A 24,783-nucleotide genomic window follows, 5' to 3' on the forward strand; every position below is an offset into this window, starting at 1 on the left:
TTGCATTATAAATGTATAAATTTAGTCACAGAAAAAGTAAGTATTTTTTCTCAGAAGAGTGTTTCCAAACCAGTCCTTTAGATAAAGGTTCATGCAATTGTCAAAAGAAATATTAGAGACATGAAAATATGTCACCAAAAATAATTTCTGCAGTGGGTTTTTTTTCAAATGTCCCTTATCTCTCCAGTGCATCAAATCCTGGTGTGTCACAAGGTGCATGGGACATGCTGAATGGCATGTCCAAACTGCTGCTCATGGAATCAAAGGGAATCAGGGATGTGCAAATGTTATTTTCAAGTCCAATCCCAATGGTTTTATCAGGACTCTATAGCAAAGAGGCTGAAGACAATGTTTGGGAACCCCTTGAGCCCAAGGGCAGGAATGAGCTGACTCTGCCTGAGCCCCAGGCTGGGAGTGTCCCCTGGGAATGCAGGAACCTGGGAAAGGTTTGGTTTGACCTTTTAAACAGATCTGATCCCAGCAAATGAGAGCAGAACTGAACCTCTGCCTGTGAGAGAATCCAATGGAGAAAACTGGAGAGAGTAAAATATGTCAGAAATAACAACTATTGGAGATTCCCATCCTGCCTGAGGCTGAACTTTGGCATTTACTGAAACAATTCCCAAAGTTTCACCACCGTGAACTGAATATTTTAGTAAACTTAGATACGTGAGAGATTAGTTACTAACTCCAGTGATCAATTCAGGAAAGCTGAGACACTAAAAAGTAGCAGCCAAAATGTGATGTAACACTTCTCCAGCCCGAGTTCACAAGGAGCCAAATTCACTAGGACAGAGTTTGATGTATATTTATGAATAAAAATAATTAAATCATATTAAATATGATCAAATATCTGAGAGCTCCCAGAAATCACTGCAGTGTAGGTTATGCAATATTTATTGCACAGATTTTCACAAGAGTTTCTAAAGCCAAGGATTTTAACAGTGCTGGGGTGCAATGGCCTGGGCAGGTATTTTGGGAGGTGTTCTCAAAGGCTCCATGAGGATGGACATGATTTGTGCAATTCTGAGCAGTTTTAGCCTGTCCTCTTCTGTGGTGCTTCCATGGAATGCTGAAGCACTGAACATCTGGCTTTGCCTTCAGCAAGGTGTTGCTGTCCATGGGAATTCTGGCTTGGGAATTGGGGTTTGATTATCAAGGCTTTCTTAACTTAGTTATCAGTGAGAATGACAACTCTGTGGCTAAAGGAAGCTGTGACATAAGGACCATACAAAGTGTGGAGCACAGATTGTTTTAATCACAGAAGTGTTCAACTTGTTTCGACAGATAAGGAAATATTTGTGAATCTTTCTTTAATAGCACATTGTTATAATACTTTACATATACACTGTACAATAATTCTTTTGTATCCAAGACTTTCATACAGAAACAAACAAACAAAAAAAAAAATAGTTCTATAAAACATTCCGTAGTTCATCGGAAAGATTTGGAATAAAAACACGGGGAGCTCTTAACCTGCAGGTTATCAAACAGGGGGGCAAAATTCTGGCAACGCTTTTGTTCTCGTACATTCATATTGGCAAAAGGGAGCTCGGTGTGCCTCGGAGGACACAGGGGAGCACTGCCAGCCCTCTGTGCAGAGCAGAGCAGAGCAGGTCCCTGCAGCAGGTTTGTCCCTTGTCCTGCAGGAGCGCCAACCCCTCAGGGTGGGGTTTGCAGGACACCCGCTGTTTGTTTCTAACTCAATTTGGGATGGCGGCGGCTCAAAGCCGCCAGCAGGCCGGGTGGGATCAGCCTCCAGGGGTGCTTTGTTTGGGAATTGACCTCTCTAGGGCTCGCTGATGTCGATGAACTCCTTCTCGGGGGGTGGCCCCCCTCGGTACCAGCTGCAGGTGCCGTCGCTCCTCTTGATGCAGGCGTAGTGCTTGGCCTGGTGGCCGTAGAGCTTCCTCTCGATGAGCCAGTCTGTCCACAGGCACTCGTTGGGGGCACTGATGGAGCAGGGCACCATGTAGCACGTGGTGATCTGTGGGGAGAGCTCAGTCAGGGCCTCACTGCCTCCTCTTGCTGCCCTTTGCTGGGCTGGGGAGGATGAGGCAGGCAGGGTAAAGGGGTAAAGGGTTTTATCTGGTGTTTTAACAGCATCCTAGGTGTACAGCCCTTCAAAGGTGGGACAGGTCAAGATGTACACTGGAATTGATGCCAGAGGATTTTTGCCTTTTTCCTTTTCCATATTTGTAACCTTGCCAGCACTTTTGCCTACCCTGTCCCCCAGCTAGAAAGACCGAAGCCATGGCAAAACTCCAAGGCCTGGGGGCTACGAGGCCCCTCTCCTATCTTGGCTTTTCCTGGGAACCAAGGTGGAGAGCAAAATCTTCAAGAGACACTGTCATCAACACTGTCATCAACAAGAGCAACTAATGAGAGGGCTGGGAGGCTCCAGAGAAAAGAAGGGGCTTGACCTGGGGGGAATAGCATCACCACTTCTCCTCCTAATTAGTGCTCTTCAACAATTCTGCTAATTTCCTAAAACCTAGAAGACTGTATTCACCCCTGTGGGGGTTGGGCTTTTGTGGATGTTCATCCACAATTGTCCCTGGAGCTCCAGGGTATACAAAACAACTCTGCAATTTTTATGGACTTTGCAAATTAGCATATCTGTCTAGAATTTTTCAATAAGAAACTTAATCAACGAAGTAATGTTTTTCTATTTTAAAGAATTTCTCTCTAAATGAGGCTAGAGTTCAGTTTACAAAATATGCTCTAGAGAGAAGGTTTCAACCTTCAAAAACCTCGAGGTTTTTGATAGCACAGAGCTCTCTGGCCTCTAACTGTGAATATTTGTTTTTCCTGCCTTGCAGAACTCTCAAACTAAGCTAGAATATCAGACTGTAAAAATTACAAGCATTTAAGTGAAGGATATAGAGAACTCAGAGGATATATGAAAGGTATAAAAATGGATAGAAGGGTATATAAAAATACAAAATGTATATAAAAAAAGGCAAAAATCAGCAGGCATCACTTTCAGCTGGTGTTTATTCCCAAAGATGTGAATGAATGGTGTCTGAGAGAACAGGCATTGCTCTGCCCTGCACTCACCTTGCAGCCACAGCCCATCTGGTACCTCTGGTTCAGACTCTTCTTCTGAGACAAGGATAGGTCATCCCAGGGCTCAATGTAGTTGCACAAATGGATAAGAACTTTGCCATCATTTAAAATCTGGCCTGTGGCACAGAAAACACAGAAAAGCAAGGCATTACTAATGCAAAACAGGAAAAAAGCATTACAGTTTGGTCCACGGCACGGTAAACACAGAGAAACAAGGCATTACAAAAACAAAACATTAAAAATGTTTTCTGAATATTAAAAGTATAAGGATACCTCAAGTTTTAAACTATTTGCATGAAATCAGTAATACTCAACACTTTTTTTAAAATTAATTTCATTATAACTGAGAGAATATTCTTCTAATTGCACGGTGTATAGATGTAAAAGATTGAAAAAGGATATTTTTCAAAAGGTGTTGGTAATGTGCCAGCAAGGGGTGGATGAAATGCAGTACATTAGTGTTAAAAATCCAGTGTTAAACTGGATTTTAGGACTCTCTAGAAAAATCTGTAGGTACTTGGAACACCAGACCTGCAGACACAGAGGGATGGGTTGTCTCATCATGCATTGTTTGCATTCCTGGGAAAATTAGTATTGACAGTTTTAATCAAATAATAATGGCTGATTTTTTTCAATTTACGAATTATATCATTAATGACCTTTAATTCCTTTGGAACTCCTTTAAGACTGTTGGATAAAGGATGGAAAGCATGCAAGATCACACTGTAACTACAGCTGGACACAGTGTGTACATCTCATTGTATTTAGTACAGAAATGCATTCCTTCTTAGCCTATTTTAGCAAATTCACTCTAAGTAGCTTCTGGATTTCCAGGAGCATTATTTTTGTTCCATTTTACCTGTTAGAAGGTACTGTTTTTTGTTGTTGGCTTCCAGTTTCACTCCACAGAGTGATGAATCAAAAGGGGTGTAGACATACTGGACATCCTTGAGCTTTTCAAATCCTTTAAACATCTGAAAATGATCAGAAACAGAAAGTCAGTAGTGGAAAACATGCACGAAAAACAGTTGCAAACAAGAGCTGGAAGAGCTACAGGGTGAGTCTCTTTAAAGGAGGCTCCAAATTCTGAATTAATGTGAGAAAACACCAACAGTTGGACTTTTTCTCTACGCTTAATGAAACACAGCCAACAGCTTTAGAAGGAGATTAGGTAGGTCTTCATTTTTTAAATTGTAGGTTTTAAAATGTGCTTTCTCAGAGTATTTCATGGATTGTTAAAACTTTCCCTTCTATTCATATTCTCCTGGCATTTTTCCATTTAAGGAGCAGCACATCTCAATCCAGGCAATCCATCGCAACCAAAATGCAAATATTTCTGAGGATATTCATATGGGGAATTTTCTCCTGATCAGTGCAGTTGTTGGTACCTCCAGGGACACGAAATATGCTGAGGAGCTGAGCATTTTCTGACCATTGTTCTCACAGTTGGCCACTGAAGCAAAGTGCTTTTCCACATCCAAAATTCTGACCACTGGGACCTTCTCAATAAAACTGCTGGAAAACGGGATCCAGCCTTTGGGATTGACAGCCTGCAGGATTTACTGCTCTGACCCCAAACGCAGAGATTTGGCATCAGAGCAGTTTTCAGACCAGCTGCTCCTCAACCAGCAGCTCCAACTCCCAAAAGAAACCCGAAATGAGCCCTGAGAAGCTGGAAACAAGCTGAGCTGTGCCCAAACCCAGGGAGCAGGGAGCGCGAGGTGCTGCTGAGCCCCAGAGTGGCTGTCATCACCTCGAGTGACATCAGCCGCCCGGGTGACATCATGCCACGTGCTGACAGCTGGGGACAATGCAGGGGCTCACAGCTCCCCAGGCCAGCTCTCCCAGCCCCAGCTGGTGCCACTGGAAAATGTTTGTGTTCCTCAAGCCCTCCCAGGAGACTGAAATAGCCCAGGCCGCTAGAAAGTACACTGTAATATGTTGGTTTTTCTGAAGCCTTATTTACGGAGGGGAAGAGAGCCAACGCTGTTGTCACCGTGCTGCTGATCCAGAAATACGAGATGGGATTTGAAATACTTTGTAGGAAAAACAAACAGAGCTGACCAGAGCAAAACACAAACTGGCATCCTGTCCAAGGCAGCAGGGAAAATCACAGAAAATGTGATTTGGTGAGGGAAACGTGTCTGGTGCAGAGACACCACGTGAGTGTCCTCTGCTCCCAGCTCTCCCCATGCTCACAAATCTTTCTCTGTCCATGGATATCCAGCTTTTCCTTGGATATCTCAGCCCTTGAGCTCTTCAGAGCCTTGATGCAGACAACATACCTTGATTAACCATGAAAACCCCTAAACATCCATAGCAATGTATGATGGAGATTCAGTTAACATTGACAAGAGTTTGGTGCTTAACCCCCTAAACATCCATAGCAATGTATAATGGAGATTTAGTTAATATTGACTTGAGTTTGGTGCTTAACCCCCTAAACATCCATAGCAATGTATGATGGAGATTCAGTTAATATTGACATGAGTTTGGTGCTGGTTTTGTTGCAGATTTTTTAGTTGCTCGGTTGGGTTTTTTTTTTTTAAATTACTGACTTATCTCTGGTTTTGACCTATATAATTGTTATAGCATTTCTAAAGATTGTAATCTTGTGCTTAACTCGGTAAATCATATTTAATCTTCTCAATCACATTCTCTCATCTCCTAAGAGCGTGGGTGCTTCTCTGTAAAGGGTGGTTGGATTTGATTTTCCACTGTGGCATAACCCACATAAACTTGATTTCCTCGTGGGACTTTATCAGAGTAGGAAAATAGGGTGAGGATTTGGGGGACAGGGAGATGTGAACCTGCTGCTGAGGGCTGTATGGACACTGTCCCTGTGCTGCTGAGGGGTGGAACCAGCACCAGCACATGGCTTTGCTTTATGGTGTTCAATTGAGTGTGGTGACCAAGTCAGTTACAAAAATATCATGAAGAAATATTTAGTTGCATGTAAATCCCATATTATCTGCACTCTTTAAGATAAGGCTGGAAATATTGCAAGGAAAGAACAGGAATTGAAAACATTTATGGCTTCTTGACGTGCCAACCCATCCCCATCAAACTAATAACCCTGTTGTTATTATTTTTTTATTTCTGAACATTAATATCAAAATAATATTTCGCATTTCTGTCTAGAATAGCAACGTTTTACTGCTAAGCCTAATGCACTGGATTTAAAACCAGAGAAATGGAGTTTAAGCCACCCACATTAACGGAACAGCTCAGCAGCCCTGAGAGCAGCAGAGCAGAGACACAGCAGCACTTCTGAGATTACAGCCCAACAGAGCCTTCATGGGTTCTGTGCTCCCTTCCCAGGAGAGGAGCATTGCTGAGGGAAGTGGGAATGTCTGAGTGACCCCAAGATCCATCCCCAAACCTCACACTGAGCTGATATCATGGGGGAATTTTACAGCTCCAGAGAGGTGGTTGGACAGTCTGTCCTTCCCTGCTGTGTTGTATAAAGGAATTTCCTGGCCTGTGCCCCCAGCCTGGCCATGCTGCTGGCCAGCACTGTCCAGAGCCCATGGTCAGTGCCTCTGGACACCCTAAGGACCTGCAGCTTGTAGGAACTGCAGGGCATCAGCAGAAATCAGCAGCAGCAGCAGAGAAGATCAGAATAGTGAGCAGAGAATATCCTATTCTTTCACATGCACTGTGGAGGTATTTTTTTTACTATTTATCTTTTCCTTTATTCTTTTTATTCTTTAGAATGCTGTCATCTAAGACATGGTGAGATCAAGCTGCTGATCCTGCCCTCAGTAATTCAGAAATCTGAGTAATTGTTCAGCATGTCAGTCCTGGATAACTTTTCCCTGTATGCCACCTATCAATTGTGTTCCCCTCTGAACCTGAGGGGAATTAAACAAACATCTCTGGCTGCTGCCTGAGTTTTGAATTGGCCTCCCCTTGGGAAAATTAGGGAGAAACTCCAAAGCAGCTTCGATATACAAACGTGTTTCAGAGATTTCAGTGTGCTGGTGCTGAAGAATGGGGTTGTAGACTGAAAATAACCACTCAGATTAGGCTCCTCATTCTTGTTGCTTGTGTTGAGCTGGAAGATTTGCACTTCTGTAAAGTTACTGAAGTGTTGCAGAGTATTAAATAAAGTAGAATATTAAAGTGCCAATGGGAGGAGAGGCAATTCCCTGGGATTGATGGGCTTATTTCTGTAAAGAAACATTTGAATGTATCCTTAATGTTTAAGAAGACAGAAAGTGGCAGATGGGGAAGAGCTTTGGGGTTTGTTTCAGCAAGGTAAAGAGTGGCCTTTAGACATTGCTCTGAAACCTTGGCAGAAGTCATGAGTGATAACCAACCTTGTGAATATCTTGAGACGTTCTTGTTCACCAGAGATTTTTGTTAGCTAAACTCCTGTGAGGGAATTGTGTCAGTAGATACAACTTGAATGACTGATTTTTATTTTTTTTTTTAAACATGTGGCCATTCATCATGACCTTCTTGAGTTTTCCCCATCAATGAAAAGGTGCAAATATTGTAAAATAATATTCAGTGAAAAATGAGAGATGAAACCACCTGGAAAACCAACCAACCAACCAACCAAACCACCCCACCCCACCTGTGCACACTCACACATTTTAATTTGGAGAGATCACCTGCTTTTTGTGCATTCCAGAGAAAGAGAAATCATGACCATTTTAACTGGCAGTGACTAGAGTGGGGTCAAGATATGTCTTCTTAAATTGTATTAATGATTATATCTCCCAATGGGAGCTGAACAAACAGTGGGAAAATCCTGTGAGATTCAGGATCTGTGTCTCTGGGTTCTCAAACTCAGTGTTGGCTTCCCAGCAACATCCATACAAACGGATTTTTGTTTCTGTGAACACGAGGGAAGCACTCCTGCCCTGCAGATATCCCTGATCACAGTGACACAGGGTTTGCTGCCTCAGCTGGGAATGCTCCCCTCTCTTTGGGAAGTTTGGATCACACAGAGCTGCCACACCATCCCAGCCCAGGAGATCAGGTATTCTCCCAAACCAAATGTACTGACACCACTCATGGACCGAAACACATCTGTTGGAGCCTCCATAAATTATGAGTAAGAAGATTTTTCATCAAAATACCATTATTAAGCAAAACTTCCTTAATGTCAGAATGGTTTTCTTTCCTTTTTTTCTCTCCTGTTTTTTTAATCCCTCCTTTGATTTCTTCTGTGTAGTCCATCTGGGTCTGACTGTGGAGGCATCTGGAGCCTTTTCTACCTTCCCAGCCTTTTGGGCTAAATGATTTTGGGCTGAAATATGCACAGGTTATCAGCATTGAACTTCAAAAAAGCTGAGGGATGCCATGTACCTTTATTTGTTTGATTTCATACCGGATCATTTTGTGGGTATCAAGGGGATCATCACTGGCAGGAACCACCTTTTCGCTGATTATTTTTGCTCGGATCACTGGAAGAGAGAGAGAGAGAGAGATTTAAATGCAGATCAGAAGATGCCCAATTTTTCAAGCAAAAGTGAAAATTATACTGATAGATTTTAGCATTGTTTTGACACTTCAGCTCCAAGCAGATTTTAAAGCTTTTGCTATTAGAACAGCAGCTGAGCTCCTGAAAACAAAAGGAAGTGGGCTGTCTGTGATGTAAAGCTGAATTCCCATGGAATCTGGGAACCTGATGGATGTTACCACTCAGTTTTGACAAAAACTGTCCATCAGAAACTCTGGAAGACTTGAATCCCATAAAATTTCCCAGAATACCCATCATTATAATCAGCGAGCAGAGGAAAGGGACATTTCTGTTGGTGACAGAAGAATTGTTGATCAGTTAAATAGCCTTGAAGGGACACCCTGAAAGCCTGTGCCAGGCAAGATGAAAGCATTGATTTCATGCATGAAATCAGAAGAATAGCCTTGCTTTCACTTCTCTGAGGCTGATCAGGGCACAGCTTTCGTTGTGTTAACCTGCAGAAATCAACCACTCCCTGTTTTGATGTGATTTAGATCCTGTTCCTTAATCAAGGGAAGTTTTTAAGAGAGAAGAAATGGATTCTTTTCCCCTCTCTTTGTAGGAAGCATCTCTGTGGTATGTGATGTTTAAAATACACCAGGGCTCTTTGGCATGGTGAGTGTCAGGGCTCTGAGAATTTTGGTACATGGCCAAAGTTCCTCTGGGGATTTCTAGCCCCCAAAATTAGAGAGAATCCCATTTTTGCTCCATTCTGGATGCAGCTCCTAGGTTAGAACAAACAGTCTGTGCCTCTGGAGGGACACTGGCAAAGGCTGCAGCAGAGGAAGATTTGGTGACATCAAAATCACGTTTTCCCTCCAAAACCCCATTTCTTTGCTAGATTGACTTCATTTTTATCAAATTTAACATCATAGCTAAAGAAAGGGAAGAGGAAACCCAGACTGAAACCCAGGCAGGTAGAGCCAGTCCCACCTAACCCTGGGCAGTTCCCATTTCCTCACTCATTAGCAGAGCAAACGAGATGGAATAATCAAGGTGAGGCAGATGCCTGCAGCCTCCAAGCTCCTCCATCTCTCCTCCTGAACCATTTCCACTCTTTTTGAGAAGCATTTTAGACTTATTGGGAGGAAAGAATTCTTTTAAGGACGAGCAGCAAATTCCTGATTTCACAGGGCAGCATCTCTCTAACCATCTGCAGATGTGAGCAATGCCACAAATGAACTAACTGTGTGTCTGCAGAGCTCTGATCTCCTTCCAGAGGGAAAGTGCTGGGACTGTGTGCTGTGCTGCTGGCAGGGGCAAATTGGGATGGTGCTGTTTTGTTTTGAGATGCTCTCCTTTGCATCATTACTCCCTAAATTTAAAAAAAAAAAAAAGTTTTCTCATTAAAGAGTCTGTTCAATTCTGAGGGAAAGGGCTGAGAAAACAACATTATTTTCCCAGTGCCATAACATGGTTTATGTGCAGGAAATCTTTTCCTGCCTACTCAATGCAGGATAATTAAAATTACTTTCCCCATGCATTTAATGTTGAAACATTGTGCATTTCATGTTTTTATGAAATTCTACTTGTTACCACACGAGAGGAGTGTTATAGATGATCCCTGACAGCCCCAGGGGTCTCCATGGAGTGGTGCAAAGCTGAAACGGTAACATCCTGGGGTTTGTCATGAAGAGAGCTTTGACTGGGTGTGTAGAAGAAAATGAAAAGCATTTTTGTGTTGTGTGTGTTTCATGCATTTGTATGCTTAAGAGAAAGCTTCCAGATGGCAAAGGAGGACAAATTTAATTTTTTTTTTAAACAGAAGGTTTTATTGTCACAGGATGTCTAAATTTTTAGCTATTTGGGTTTTCAATTCTCCTGAAACCAGATTCAAACACACAGAGATCTTTTGGGGCCTTTTCATCCCTCTCAGTTTTCTCTTTTTTTCCTTTTTCTCCCTGTGCATTAATATTTTTTTGCAATCAGTGTCGTCTGGCTGTCTCCTCAAACCTCTCCTTCATGTGGTTGCTTCTGTTTTCAACCACAAGCACTTCCTGCAGGAGCATTCCTGGCCATGTCCCTCTCTCCCTGTGGCTCAGGGCTGCTGGGGCTCAGCATTCCTCCCAGGCTGCACCTCTTTGCAGGACATGCTTTCAGCTCTTCCACGCCTGGGACTGAGAACAGCCTCTGGTTGTTCAGTGCAATAATGTCATTTTCTCTGTCAGGCACTTATTGCTTCCTTATGAGGAATTTGCATATATGGAATACGTGTGCAAAGATCTCATATCCCATTGCCAGGAATTCCCAATTCCTGGGATTTGTTCTGCACTAAATATACTGACTTTGCCCTGATATCTCAGTGGGAGGATGAAGCTTTTCTGTGGGACTCAACTTGGATAAAATGTGATTTTTTATCCCCACTCTGCAGCCCGAGGTTGTCTCAGGTAACTGAACTGGAAGGAAATGAATCTGAGTTCTGGGAGGACAAAGTTTGGCCCTTGGGCACTCAGGGTTAGAAATGTGTGCAGAATGTATTTACTCCTTTCCTGAATAACAATGAACCTCTCCCAGCCATTTGTGCATCAATGGAAGATCATTGAACTGGTTAGAAAGACAGAAAATATTATCAGTTGAAAAATGTTTATACTGTCAGGAGAAAATGGTCAGGGTTTGTACAATACAAAAATGTTTATATGCAATAAAAGTTAGGCAATTACTGCATCTTCCCAGGGTGCTAACCATCAAACCTGGGTGATTTCCTTCTGGAATTAGCTACACTAATTAATGCCTGTAAATGAGCTGTGCCATCACCTTGCCTGTCTGAGATCTTTGTGATCACGAGGAACTCCTTTCACTAAGGGTGTGTTTCCTTACCCTGGGGAGTTCCCTGCCAGGAGGTGGATTTTCCTCCACCCTGGTGACAAAAACAATGGAATAGGATGGGAGAGAAGCCCCAGAGAACTGAGCAGTCACTGCAGGGCCAAGGACAGGTATGGAGGGAGTGTGAATATTCCAAATCTTTGCACTTTGTCCCCTGAAATTCTCATGTTCCCCAAAAGTAGTGTCTTTTTTCGACATTTCTGAGTTATTTCTAAGGAACTGTCAGAGGGAGAACTGTTGAGTGAAGAATTACTCTCATTGTTCCAAGCTGGTGTTATTAAGTGATGTATTCTGTATTACAGTATTTAATACTTTATTTAAGATCTATAATATGATAATATTATATATTTACTATTATATATCATATACTATTAATATTTAATATGAATATTTAGTATTACTGTACTTCTACAAGTGGTAAGGTTATGCTCCTTAAGCTATTTTTCCCAGTCCAAGTGTTTGAAGACAGACTTTACGTTACTCAGCTAAAGTAATCAACTTTACTATTCCTTCAAAGGGGAAAGCAAGTTGGAGTTTATTCCCGAGATAAACTTTATAATCCTGAGAAACTGGAGGTAATGGAGGTAAAAACTGATGAACAAATGAGATATTTCCCCCAGTATCTGTTAAGTACCAGCAATTAAATAGTGAAAAATACTTACAAAGGAAAATATTTAGGATAAATTAAAATATTTAATAAGAAGAAATTATATATAATATATAATATATAATCCCTTGAGTGCATTGTTATTTTAAATATATACATATATAAATAGGCATGTTGAGGAAGGATCTGTGTTTCAGTTGTGCCTCCAGCTCACTCCAGGCTGTTTACAGACTACACCATAGCTCTGGGAATAGAAATGTGATCTCCACCACTTCTAAGCAATCTTCCTCTCAAGAAATCAGGAAAGTTTAATTCCTATCTCACAAGTTTACCATCAAAAGCAGCTTTGCTACAAAAACCTTGACATGAGACTTCAAAAGCTGTGTTGACAGCAAAAGCAACATGTGAGCTACTAAAAAGTTGTGATAATGATTTGGGAAGCTCTTTTTTTTTTCTCTGATATTTCATAGCCTCGATTTAGCCCTTTCATTTAATTACCTGAAACACAAGGAGTGATTTTTGAGCACTTCTTTCCACCTGTCTCTTTCATGTCTGACACCTCAAGCTGCTGTTAGATGTTCTTGGAGGGACAAGGAATGAATAAATGGCACAAGGAATAAATAAGTTTAAGTGACTGGACTGAGGATGGCACCCTAAATATAGATAAAAAGGATCCAAAAAGGGTTTTTGTGCAATCCTATGTCAGTCAGAATGTGCAGTAGGAAACCTAGCAGAGCTCTGGACGCAGAATATGGATGTAGCTCATTTTGGAGGTCCTCATATTCCAATTAAGTTCTCTTTATGAAAATGAAAGGACTTTCACACACAACATGCAGCTGTTGCTGCTAACCTTTCTGCTGTAAGATTAATTCAAACTTCTGTCTGTCTATCTATCCATCATCTATCATCTATCTATCTATCTATCTAATCTATCTATCTATCATCTATCTATCTATCTATCATCTATCTATCTATCTATCTATCTATCTATCTATCATCTATCAGAACTTTTCTCCTCTTTGGGGTGGAGGAGAAAAACTTAAAACTTGCTCCATAAATGTCTCCAATTCCTAGAAAATCCCGCCCAGAATTTGGGTAGAAGGAAAATACCACAGTGACAACTGCTGGAGCCCCAACCACAGAGACCTTGAGTTTATGCAAATTCAGTTCAAAAACTCTTTTTGTCCAAAAGAAAAGAAAAGGGCTTTTCTTTTCCCCTCAAAAGTTTATATGTAGACTGTTATTGTTCTTAAAAGAAGTTATTGAAAGAGGATCATTTAACTAATTGTATCACTCCCTAAATTTACTATTTTCTATGTCCTAATTTATTTTGCAGTCATGTAAGGGGAGCTTCCAGAACTCTTGCCTTAGCTAATCAGTGGTGTAATACCAATGATTTTCATTAGAATATTGGGATAAACCCCTTAGAAATACCTCAGCCCAGTTTCAGTGGTGGCACAGGTTTTGTTCCAGCCAGAGCAAAACTCAGCCAAGAGTTTTCCTTTAACAAATCATCTCAACCAGAGGACTGATGATTGATTCAGGGATTGATGATTGATTCAGGGATTTACTGTGGGATTCAGAGAGAAGGGGCTTTATTAACACCCTGTCACCACAAGTGCTAAAATCTTTTGTGTTCTGTAAGAGAAGTCTGGGGACAAGTATGATAAAGAGATTTTCAGCAGTGCCCATTTTTGGGAGGTGAATGAATCCAGAGGGCTCAGGGTGGGAGCAGTGGGGAAGCTGAAATCCCAGAGGGGATTGGGATTCATTCCTGCCTCCCCAGAGAGCTGCTCCAGGGGAAAGCTGTGCCCAGGCTGGCCAGAAAACACCACTGCAGGTCAGGTTTGCCTCCAGCTGCAGTCAGGCATCTGTAACTGGCCAAGAACTGAAACCACCAGGAAGCCAATGGAACCAAAATTGGTGAGCAGAACCCCATTTACTGCAAAATAGATCCCATTTCCTGCAGTCACCAAAGCCAAGTCATGGTCAAATAAAGCAGGGAGTCCAAGGGAAGCTCTGGAGAGAGGGGTGGCCACTTGATTTCATTGCCCTTCTTCGTGTCTGGATGGCCCAGGAGCTGAACACAACATCCTGTGGCCCTTTCTGGGGCTCTGAAAGGACAGTAATGGCAAGAAATGCACTCAGAGCTGCCTAGGAACCCAAGAGCAGTGGGGAATACTCAGGTTTGAGAAGTATACAGACGTGAGAAAAACATCACAGAATCCCAGAATGAACTAGGCTGGAAAAGACCTTGAAATCATCAAGTCCAACCTGTGACTTAACACCTCATCAGCTAAAGCATGGCACTGAGTGCCACATCCAGGCTTTTTTAAACACTCTTCAGTATTCTTTAGAGAGGGAACTGACATCTGAGACACTTCACTTTTCTTGCAGAGAGGGAACAGAGTCAGCAGGAAAGGAGAAGGAATGCTCAGCCTCAAACAGAAGAGGAATCTGCACAGAATTTGTCTCAACAGACCCAAATTAATGAACTCCCCTAATGCAATACTGCACAGGATGGAAAAGACAGAATAGATATCTTGGATGGAATTCCAAATCAAACATGGTCTGTTGGCTGCTGATTGATATTACTCACAAAATCTCTAAAATGTACAAGAGGTTGTAAAAGTCTTCCCCCATAATTTAGAGCAACTCTTCCATCTGCACAGCATTGCCACTCTCCCTTTCTCTGCCATTATTTTCTTTACTGAACATGCTGAATTGTTCAGTGCTGTCAGAGATTTCCCTGCCACATTTGCTCTTGTAAAGCTTTGATCCTCACCAATGAAAAGAGCAAATTAAATTTCTTAAATATTCATGTATATGGAAAATATTGTAATTTCTCAAAACACATATGAGAGGAAGAAAGAAGCATTACTTACACAGATTATAACTGATTGAAACTCACAGGTATCACTAATGATTAAAATAATGTTTTAAAAGAAGCAATTTAATACCCAACATATTTGTGCCTTTACATACACAGTGATGTTTTTAAAGCAGATTCTTTTGGAGACTTAGGAATAATTCTGGGGAGAAGGAAGGTTTTGTTTCTTCCATTTGTGTTTCAGTATTTGATTTGCACCTGTTGGCTTCCACCTCAGTCATGGAAATCTCTGGGAATGTCTGCAAGTGTTCCATACATCCCTGGGAGCAGAGACCTTTCCTGCTGGGTTCAGTGGGTTCCCAGTGCCACCAGGGTGATGTTCTGGCTCAATAAATTGCCCTTAACCTGAACCCTCTAAGACCTTCCCAAAGCAAGTTTCTGAACAGAAAATATTCTGGTTTTTCTACTCATGCTGAAGGATTTGCCAGCCACACTCTCCTAAAATTGCCATTATTTTTCATCCTGTTCCCACCTCTAATTGCCTTCATTCTTCTCTACTCTGAGTCCAAATAAAAAAAGGCTCTGCTGGTGCTGTAACTCCATTTCACATATTTTGAGGTGAGATGGTCTGTACTGCATGGAAAAGTTTGTACATTTGCAAAAGCTCTCCTACTTTTCATTGCTTCAGGGATTTGCTTCTCAACTTGGTGCCATGTGAATCCTTATCTTTATTTACAACAAGTAGCCTGAGCTGTACTCAGGCAACTTGCAATTTTGCAAATTAATTTCTATTTAATTAGATCTTCCAGCCTCTGGTTGTTCTGAATTTCCTGGGACTCTTCCATCCAGCTCCACACCACCCCTGCCATGGGTGTCTGAGTGCTGCACCTCCAATTGGCTTTGCTGGGGCTTTTTAAATCACAACTTCTGGCCACCACCTTCACCTCTGGAAATAGTTCAGAGTATCCATGAGTTTTCTCTTCTTACACAGAATATTCCCAGTCTGGGGGAAGGGGTGGGTTGGAAGTGGAGCTGGGCAGGGAATGAGGACTGCTGGGTGCTGTCAGGTGTTTGTGGAGGTCACAGTGACTCCTACAGTCCCACACAAGTGCTGCCAAAATATTGGTGCTGCCAGGCTGGGGATGAGATGGACACAGCCCACTGCCTTGGGGACAAATCCTGGAAACCTTTCCAGTGGCTCCTGTCCCGGCTGGGGGTACAGCTGCCCCACACAGGCTTTGCCTTTGATGCTCCACAGCATCCAGGAGACAGCAAACCCTCCTTTGGCACTGCTGGTTCTGGATTTTACACAGCTTTGAGCTCTTTCAGACTCCAGACAGAGAGAGATGTTCCCTTCAGGCTCTGCTGAGGTGATACTCCATACTGGTCCTTTCAGGAGTGCAAACCTCAAATTAAACCCTTACACTTTGATTGCAATTTTCAAACCTCTAATTAAACCACTACACTTGGATTTCAATTTTGAGCATTGAATGTTCTCTGAATGATCTTTAAACCACTGAAAATAACCAATGTGTTTAGCCAATGGCTGATCCATCAGTTATCTTTCCACAGCCCAGAGCAGCAAACAGCAGTTTCACTCTCAAGCTGTAACTCAGCTCAGATGGTTGGGGCTGTGGGGCACTTTCAGTTCTAGATGCAAACATACAGAGTGAGAGTGAAGACATCTTCTCCTCAGGTTTGCAGGAAGGATTTCTTATCTGTAAGAGCACATTGTCACTCCTCACTCTTCCTCCACAGCTCCTAGGCCCAAAGTCAAGGAACCTTTAGCTCAAAAGATGTTTCTGCTAGTTGGGATAGAAAGGCAGTTTTATTTTTGCTTCTTTGGGTTTTTTTTTCTTGATATTCCATCAATAAATGCTTATGACAAGCTGTGAGGTAACTAAATCATCAGCACAGCAATGAACTGAAACACAATTTCTGAAATTGTGAGAAAGGGAAATAATGGAGCTTTCTGGATTATTTGGACACAAGTTTTGAATCTGTAAGCACAGAGCTTGTTGAAAAACGTGACTGTAGCAGGCTTTTCCCCTTTATTCCATGGAAAGCAATGTGTGGAAGAGTATTTCCACAGTCTTGGTGATGTTGCAGGAGAAGATAAAGGTGGTGAGATAACAACTGTATTTGTAACTGAGAAATCAAAGCCTTACAGCCAAGTTTGTGACTTGGACTAAAACCCCACAGAACCTTTTGAATTCTGAAAAACCCATGAATGCTCTTAAAGTTGATAGAGTAGATACAAAGGGATTTTAAAATTACTATTTGCTATGTATATCTATATTCACTGCATTATTTCTCAGTGTAACAGAGCTGAGCTAGGCTGAACCCAAACTGCATTTCCATTTCAGCCTTTCAGGGGGTAGAAGGGCAATATTTCAGCTCATTAGGACTCTCAGGTAGGTCAGGATTTTGTACATCCCTGTGTTTTTGGCTCAGGATGCAAAAATTCCTCGTGTTTAAGGCAAGAGTTGATCAGGCTTGGCTTCCTTGTTAAACCAGGAGATTAGGTGGTTTTCTGCTTTTTTAATTAGAAGAATACATTCCATTTATGAGAGTGAGGTTTAGAACCTAGTTTTCTTAAACTTCCAGCTAGCAAAGGTGAGTGTATTTTTAACAGAAGCGTGGTACTCTTTTAACTTAAATATCCCCTAGAAACGACCATGATTTCCTAATGCTGTTCAAGGTCACTTTTCTCTTCCCTCGCTGTTTTCACAGCTGCCGCTCATGTTACCCGAAATATTTCTCCCTACTTCACAAGCCTCAGATCCCACATCACTGGAGTGCTAATCAACATCTGCCTGATTGCAGCCGAGGAATAACACCCTCTTTATGCTGCAGAGCTGTGGAGCAACATCCATGATGTTATTGTGGATTTCCATCCCTGGGGCGGAAGGAACCCCACATTGCTGAGATACTTGTTAATGAGAAAATTCAGGATTCAAGACGGCAGATTAATAGGATTAGGAGTTTGGCACTCGTTCACCTCCTCTGCTTTCTGTTATTTAATCTTTGGTTCGGAGCTGGAGGTTTGTTCTCCCCCCGGTGTGTGTCGAGCGTTGTTTTTGAAATGATGGGGTTGTGTTTCTCAGCACCACAACAAATGCTTTTAAATAAAAGTAACTCCATTTTTTCAGTTTGCCTCTGAATTTAGAGTGTACTCAGCAAAAAGTTGGTGCTACTGAGTTACCCCTAAATCAGGCAACCAGCATAATTCTGATTTTATTTTACTACACAATAGCCAGCTCTGGTTTTTAGGTTTTTTTTTTTTTTACTAAAGCAAAATTATGTTAGTTTTCAGCTCCATTCTAATTGTCAGGAATGCTGTGCTCAGTGGGTTTGGCTCCTTCAGCTCCATTCCTGTTGTTCAGTTCTGTGATGCCACCTCATTTTACAGCTCCAACTTTGAAGTGTTGGGAACTCTGCCACGAAAACCCAGCGAGCAAAGGGAAGGAGAGCGACTGAGTTTTCCCAGACTGAGCCCCATTTTCATGCTTAAATGGCAGATTCTGAAGGCCACTCATCTAGGGGAGATTGGAAATAATTTCTTACAGTTGCACGAGATTGGCAGTGTAATTCAAACCTTGAGTTCAGCACGGAAAAGGAAGTTAGGAAATTAACTTTACATGGATTTTTGGAATTCTCAAAGTGTTTGCTCCTATCCTAAATTCCCAAGTAGATGTAGAGTTATTTGTAGGTCTTATTCAGGTCTTATTCTTCCTGTTCCCAAGCAGGAAATTCAGGTTTGATCCTAGGAAGCTTCTCCACTAATATTTTGTTAAACATTAGCTGCAAAGGAAGGACTCACTGCTGCTCCCACAGCAGCATTCCAGGAATTCTCTGAATGGGAATATTGAGGTGCTGCAGCCAGGTACAAACACACATAACTGTAATCAGTGATCAACACCACAGCATTCCTGCAGCCACAGCAGCCAGGGTTTTCAGGATTTTTGCATTTTTTAAGGTATTGGGAAGTTTCAGGCTGTGATTCCATGCAATTTATATGTACTGCAATAACTCTTTATTTGCCATCCATGGGTATTTGTACCAGAAATTTGCCTTTGCATGGTGCCAGGTATTTTTTCTTCTCTCTAAATGCATCAGCATTGAACTAAATAACTTCTTCGGACTCTTGTTGTCCAGATTTTTAAATTATATTTGGAAGAGCTAATAATGTGTATAAAAGTATGCAAAAGAGACAAGGAAGAAAAATTCCTGTGTATTTCTTGGTACTTAGAGAAGTACCAAAACCTGTCCTCTTTTCTGTCACTGAGTTTGATAGGGCACTGTGCAGCCAAAATTGATGAAAGAGAGGCTGAAATGTCTATTTCTCCATAATTTTTGTTAATGAGCTTACTATTTGTCATCTAACAAAAAGTGGAGACAGGGAGGAGTGATTGTTAACAATTCCTACCCCCCAAAAAATGTTTCCTGAGCACTGCTGGGACACACAGGGCTGGAATTCTGCTTTCCTTGCTCAGGAAAAGGCTAGGATTAGCCTCATTTTCAGCCTCTCTGCACCAAACCTACCACCATGAGTTTGGAGATTAGGGTAATTCCCAGCTTGTTTGAAGAGGATCCATTGGGTTTGGGGTCTGGAGATGTCCCTGGCAGCATTCTCCTCCAGTGGCACCAATGCAGCCTCATTAAAAAGCCACTCCTTTTCAACAATAATCCTTGCAAGAGCCACGCTCAGGGACAGGGATTTCCCTGTCCTTTGGGACAGAGCTGGAGCAGCACAGCATTTCTGCCATGCCATTCCCCATTCCTGGAGCAGAGACTCTGCTGCCTCTGCTGTGTGTGACCCTGGGGGATGGCAGCTGCATGCTCCTCTCAGGGAAGTGACACAGTGACAGTGGCTCTGGGAACAGGCAGGATTGGCTCTGATTTGTGCCCTGGGGGAAGGAGAGGGTTGGAAACTGTCGGCTCTGCCACAGGAATGCAGATCAGGAGCTCTCCATGCTGTGGTGAGTTCCCAAAGGCTGTAGGAACTCCAGGACCCCATGAGCTCAGGTCAGGAGGTGTCTGGAAGCATCACCTTCACCCAGGTCCTGCCAGGAGCTCTCCTGCCCAAGCAACAGAATCCAGAGCCCAGATTTGGTGTAGGACTCAGAAAAACCTTCCCAAAAACCAAGGTTTATTCCAGCACAGCCCTTTGGGATGGCTGTCACTGTTGTAGGGACACTGTGCCCCCAAGGACATCACTGCTGAATTTGGTGTCACCCTGCCCTGAACTAGGGGGACAACTAATTAAACAATTCTGGACAGGCAGTGACCAGAGCTGCCCAGCCCCACTGCTCCCTCTGAGTGAATATCACATAATAGGGGAACAAAAACCATTTAATTCCACTGTTCACCTTTTCTCTCCCAACTTGGAAGAAGCAACAGCCACATTTCCAATATATTTCCCAACACTGACTTTTCCCACCAGGCAAAAATGGCTTCTTGCTCTAATAATGCACAAATTAATCCATTCCAGCACAAAAGTGGATATTACATGGCAGTGAGGCAAAATCGAGGGACACTGAGCCATGAAAGTTTTCATTTGAAATGCAATAATAAAGAAATAGCATATTGTGATTCTGTCCCAGAGGAGCTGAGTCTGAAAACTTAATTCTGGCGTATTTAAAGAAAATTGTTACTGTTATGTTTAAATGTGATTAAAGTTTAATATATCATCTGGCCCATCTTTACAATGCTTGATCTCAGTGATCTTGGGAGATTTTCATGGGCTGAAAATGCTGCCAAGCTCCAGCTGTAAAGTTTCCATCCCATTCTGAAATGTGCCACTCTTCTCCAGAGTTACAGAACTGCAGTCTGAAGCTATATTATATATATTTGTATTCGAGGTCTGTTAGTCATTCCTGTCCAGAAAAAGTATAATTTTCAATAGATTAAAAAAAAAAAAAAAAAAGAAGTTTAAATCAGAAAGAATAAACCTAGCTATGAAGGTAGGAGACTGGTGTTACACAGCTAAGAGATGTGAAGTGTTTACAGATTTGTCCTACTGCCCAAAAAATAATCCAAGGGGAAAAACCAGCATGAATATAAAGTGCCAGACTTTAGGAAGGAATCAGCCCTGTCCATCCCCCATTTCTGTCTGCAGCTTGTCTGATTTGAAGTGCACATTGGGCTAGAATTGAGGCCAGGAAGACAAATTCGGTGGCAAAAGGGAAATCTGTTATCTTGGCACTATTTGGTAAACTCAACTGCATCCATGTTTCCCTTCAGAAAAAAGGCAATTATCCAGACAGTTTTCATGCATTGGCTTGAAAGCACTGGGGTTGTTATCCAGCACTGGGGTTGCTATCCTCCACCTCCTCCCCACCCTGCATTTCTGGGAGCAGAAAACCTGGGCTCAGCACTGACAATTAGCATGGAAGTGCTGAACGAACCTCCCTCTCCATTGCCAGGGAAAGGCTCTGGGAAAGCAGAGGTGTTCTCTGGGGGCTGAAGGAATTCAGCACATTTTAGGAAGTCTCAGCATCACTTGGAAGGACACAAGAGGGATGGAGCTCTGGTTTTTATGGAAGGTGTGATCTCATGGTGCCAAGCACTTCCTACAAATGAGGAGTTACCTCGCTGGGAAGTGAAATTGAAAACCACCGAGAAGCTCATGAGAATTGCAGCAATCTGTACAAAATCACATCCTCTGAAGGCAAAGTGGGAAGATAACAAAGCCAAGGTCAGATAAATGGCAGGAAAGGCACAGCACTCCTGATTTCCCTGCAAACCCCAGGGCTCTTCCATGCTGTACAATCAACCCTCAGCTCTGCAGGGATCTCCCCCCATCCCTGATTTCTGCTCTGGGCAGCACCAGGAGCTCTCCCTGGCTCCAGGGCTGTCAGACAACCCCAAATCACTGCCAGGGGACTCAGGCTGTGTTCTACCTGTGGGCACTCAGGGAGTAAAGCCACAAAAACCTCCTGGCAGGAACAGACAAAGTGTCACTGCACCAATCATCTTAACAAAGCCAAAGAGCTCGTCCAGACTTAATTCATTTCTCTGCCTCTTTTTCCTGGGATCTCTCGACAATGCTGTTGCTGAGTGGTTTCACCCATTCCATCAGAGCTTCCAGCAATGTCAATTCAAGCCTCTCCACCTCCATTCTCACTCCACCCAAATCAAAGTCATCCTGAAGGAAATTAAAAATATTACCATTACACAGTGGCTGGAGGACATGTGATGGTCATGAGCAAGTCCCAGACTTTATCTCTGGTTTTTCTATGGAGTTGTAGGTCACAGCATGATTATTTTAATAAGGAGCTACTGCAAGGAAACACTTGGCTGTGTTTGTGGGCACAGAGGATGAGCCCAATAACTGCAAACCACGGATCAGTCTCAGCACAGGTGGCCCTGAGGTGGCAGGTGTGTCCCCGAGGCACACAGCCCCATTCCCAGGGGATGGGCAGTGCCCCAATGCCCCTTCCCGTGGCACAGCTCCTCTCCCGGGCACAAAGCTGCTGGCACCAGCCTGGGGAGCTGCCTGTGCCAAGCTGCTCCCTGCAGCTTCCTCTCACACGGGACAGGCAGCTCCCTGCAGCTCCTTCCAAGGGGCTGCGCTCGGTTTGTGCAAAATATTGTGGGCAGAGCACATCCAGGGACTCAGAAATGCTTGGAGCAGGTTTTATGTGTGTGTCTATGCAAATGCACACACAAAAATATGTGTGAGCTTATTTATGCAGAGAATTCCCTTCATCTGCCGTTTTATAATGTACAGAAATGCTGCTTTAAAATTATAAATGGTGAACAAAGGGATCCTTGATGGAAACATTCCTTAGCCAAAAGGGGAAGTTTACTTAGATAGGAATATTTATAGGAGTGAGATGAGCATCGAGTCCAAACATTGTAACATAAAACTATCTTCAGTATTTAAATAAAAAGTAGCATGATTTAGTTACTACTTGCAAAATATATCTAAGAATGGAGGAAATCTCAATCTGTATCACCAGAATGGCTTCCCTGAGGAAGGTGGCCTATGATGAATATTTTAAATTTCCTCTATACTGTGAAATTGTTAATTTTGGCAAATCTTTACATTAAAGTCTGTTGAAAAATCATCACTTTCTCATCACAGGAATGCAGCAGACTACAGCAGTTAAATGTACCCATATTCAGTTGTAGCCCAACTTTTATTCCCTTTCACTCCCCAAACACCCCCAAGTGTGCAATGCCTGGTGTAGGTACATCCATGAAAGGGATTGCTTAACATGGGCAGATTAAAAACCAATTTAACTGATGGCCACAAACAGAGCTCAGAGTTTGTCATGGCCACAAAGATTTTCTGTCAGGGCATAAAAGCAATGAATCAGTATGCAGAAGGTATTGCCTGCCCCATAGAGATGCTAATTCCGTGACACTTTGGAAACTCATGTTCTACATTTACTGTTCACACCCGATGGAAGCTGACCAGCCTTAGCCTGAGCTAATGAAATCAAAAGGCTGCAAAATGTCACATTTTCTCATCCCCGTGCAGCCTAATTTTGGGATCTTTAGGCTCTTTCTATAAGTTGTTTGACAACCATGGCACTGCCTGACACTCATGAGGTACAATTGTCCCAAAGAAGGGAAAGTTATGTTCACACAGGGCTGCTGTAGCCAGTTTATCTACAGAAAATCAAGGGCCTATCAGTTTCCTACTCCTGAAAATGACAGAAAAACACAAGAATAAATTAAAGAGAATATAGTATAGCAGAACAAAGATCAAAAGTTTCTGCAAGTTAGCATTGGGGGCTTATATTTTGTGTCCCTTTGCTTTTTGATTTGTTTTTTTTTCCCCTGAAGTGTTATAAAAATATCGACACACACAACATGCACATGGCAAAGCACATTTGGATAGAACATCCTACTGCAGACACTGCTAAGAGGAGACACTTGAAAGCTCAGGTATTCCCTAAGTTAGGAGCCGATACAATAAAATACATAAAAGAGCATAAAAAAATAAATAAAAAGCCACTCTCTAACACAGCACTTTGCAAGCATCAAACATTCTGGAAGGAGAACAACTCCTGGTATCCCATCTCCCCATAGCCCTCCTTGTGAAAGGGATGTGCAGAACAGATCCAGGAGCTCTCCCTGCCAAAGGGATGTGCAGAACAGATCCCAGCGCCTACTGCCTCACACATTTCCCTATGAAAGGGACGAGCAGAACAACTCCAAGCACCTATTTCCCCATAGCCTGCCTGCCAAAGAGATGTGCAGAACACATCCCAGCACCCTTTTCCCCATACTCTTCCCAGTCACAGGGATGTGCAGAACACATCCCAGCACTACTCTCCCCATACTCTTCCCTCTGAAAGGGATCTCCAGAACACCTCCCAGCACCCTCCCCACTAAAGGGATGCACAGAACAGCTCTCAGCACCCTTTCCCACCCCGTCCCTGCCCAAGGGATGCACAGAACACCTCCCAGCACCCTCCCCGCCCAAGGGATGCACAGAACTGCTCCCAGCACCCTGTCCCCATGCCGCCCTGCCCAAGGGCTGAGCCCGGCGGCGCTCCGTGCCCGCGGAGCCGCACACTCACCGAGCGCAGCGTCGCACAGCAGCTGCTGGGGATGCGCTGGCGCGCAGCTACAGCCGGACACGGCGGCGGGCAGCACCGCCAGCAGCAGCGCCAGCAGCAGCGCTCCGGCCGCGCTCCCGGGGCTCCCGGGGCTCCCGCTGCCCGCTCGGCCCATGCTGACCCCGCGGAAAGCTCCTCCTGCTCTGCTCCGCGCTGCTCTGCTCCGTGCCGGGCTGCTGCGCTCCGTGCCGCGCTGCTCGCTCCGAGCGCTGCCGGGGCTCCGAATGTCCCTGACATGGGACCCTGTTATTTATGGCCCCGGAGCCCAGGGGACGCTCCGCCCTCCGCGCTGAGCAGCTCTCCATTGGTGACACCGGCCCGGGCCGCCTCGGCCGCAGCGCGGGAGGGAAACGGAAAAACAGCTCGTACGAGGATGTGCAGCTCATTTCTGACGGGTTTGTCT

At 43.3% G+C, this 24,783-nt stretch overlaps 2 protein-coding genes across 2 annotated transcripts in view; one reads left to right on the forward strand and one right to left on the reverse strand.

Annotated features, from left to right (window-relative positions):
• SYN2 (synapsin II) overlaps positions 1-24,783 on the forward strand; it is a 162,197-nt gene that overhangs the window by 81,382 nt on the left and 56,032 nt on the right. The gene's annotated exons all lie outside the window — the stretch shown is intronic.
• Positions 1,239-24,615, reverse strand: TIMP4 (TIMP metallopeptidase inhibitor 4). Its single transcript, XM_085073064.1, has 5 exons — positions 24,342-24,615; positions 8,389-8,486; positions 3,929-4,043; positions 3,061-3,185; positions 1,239-1,987 (listed from the first exon to the last, which is right to left on the reverse strand). The coding sequence occupies exons 1-5, from the start codon at positions 24,493-24,495 to the stop codon at positions 1,790-1,792; spliced, it is 690 nt and encodes a 229-aa protein (XP_084929190.1). The 5' UTR covers positions 24,496-24,615; the 3' UTR covers positions 1,239-1,789.

Source organism: Lichenostomus cassidix, chromosome 12 (assembly GCF_008360975.1).
Source record: "Lichenostomus cassidix isolate B80296 chromosome 12, HeHo_3.0, whole genome shotgun sequence".
In the NCBI taxonomy this organism is placed as follows: Eukaryota; Metazoa; Chordata; class Aves; order Passeriformes; family Meliphagidae; genus Lichenostomus; species Lichenostomus cassidix.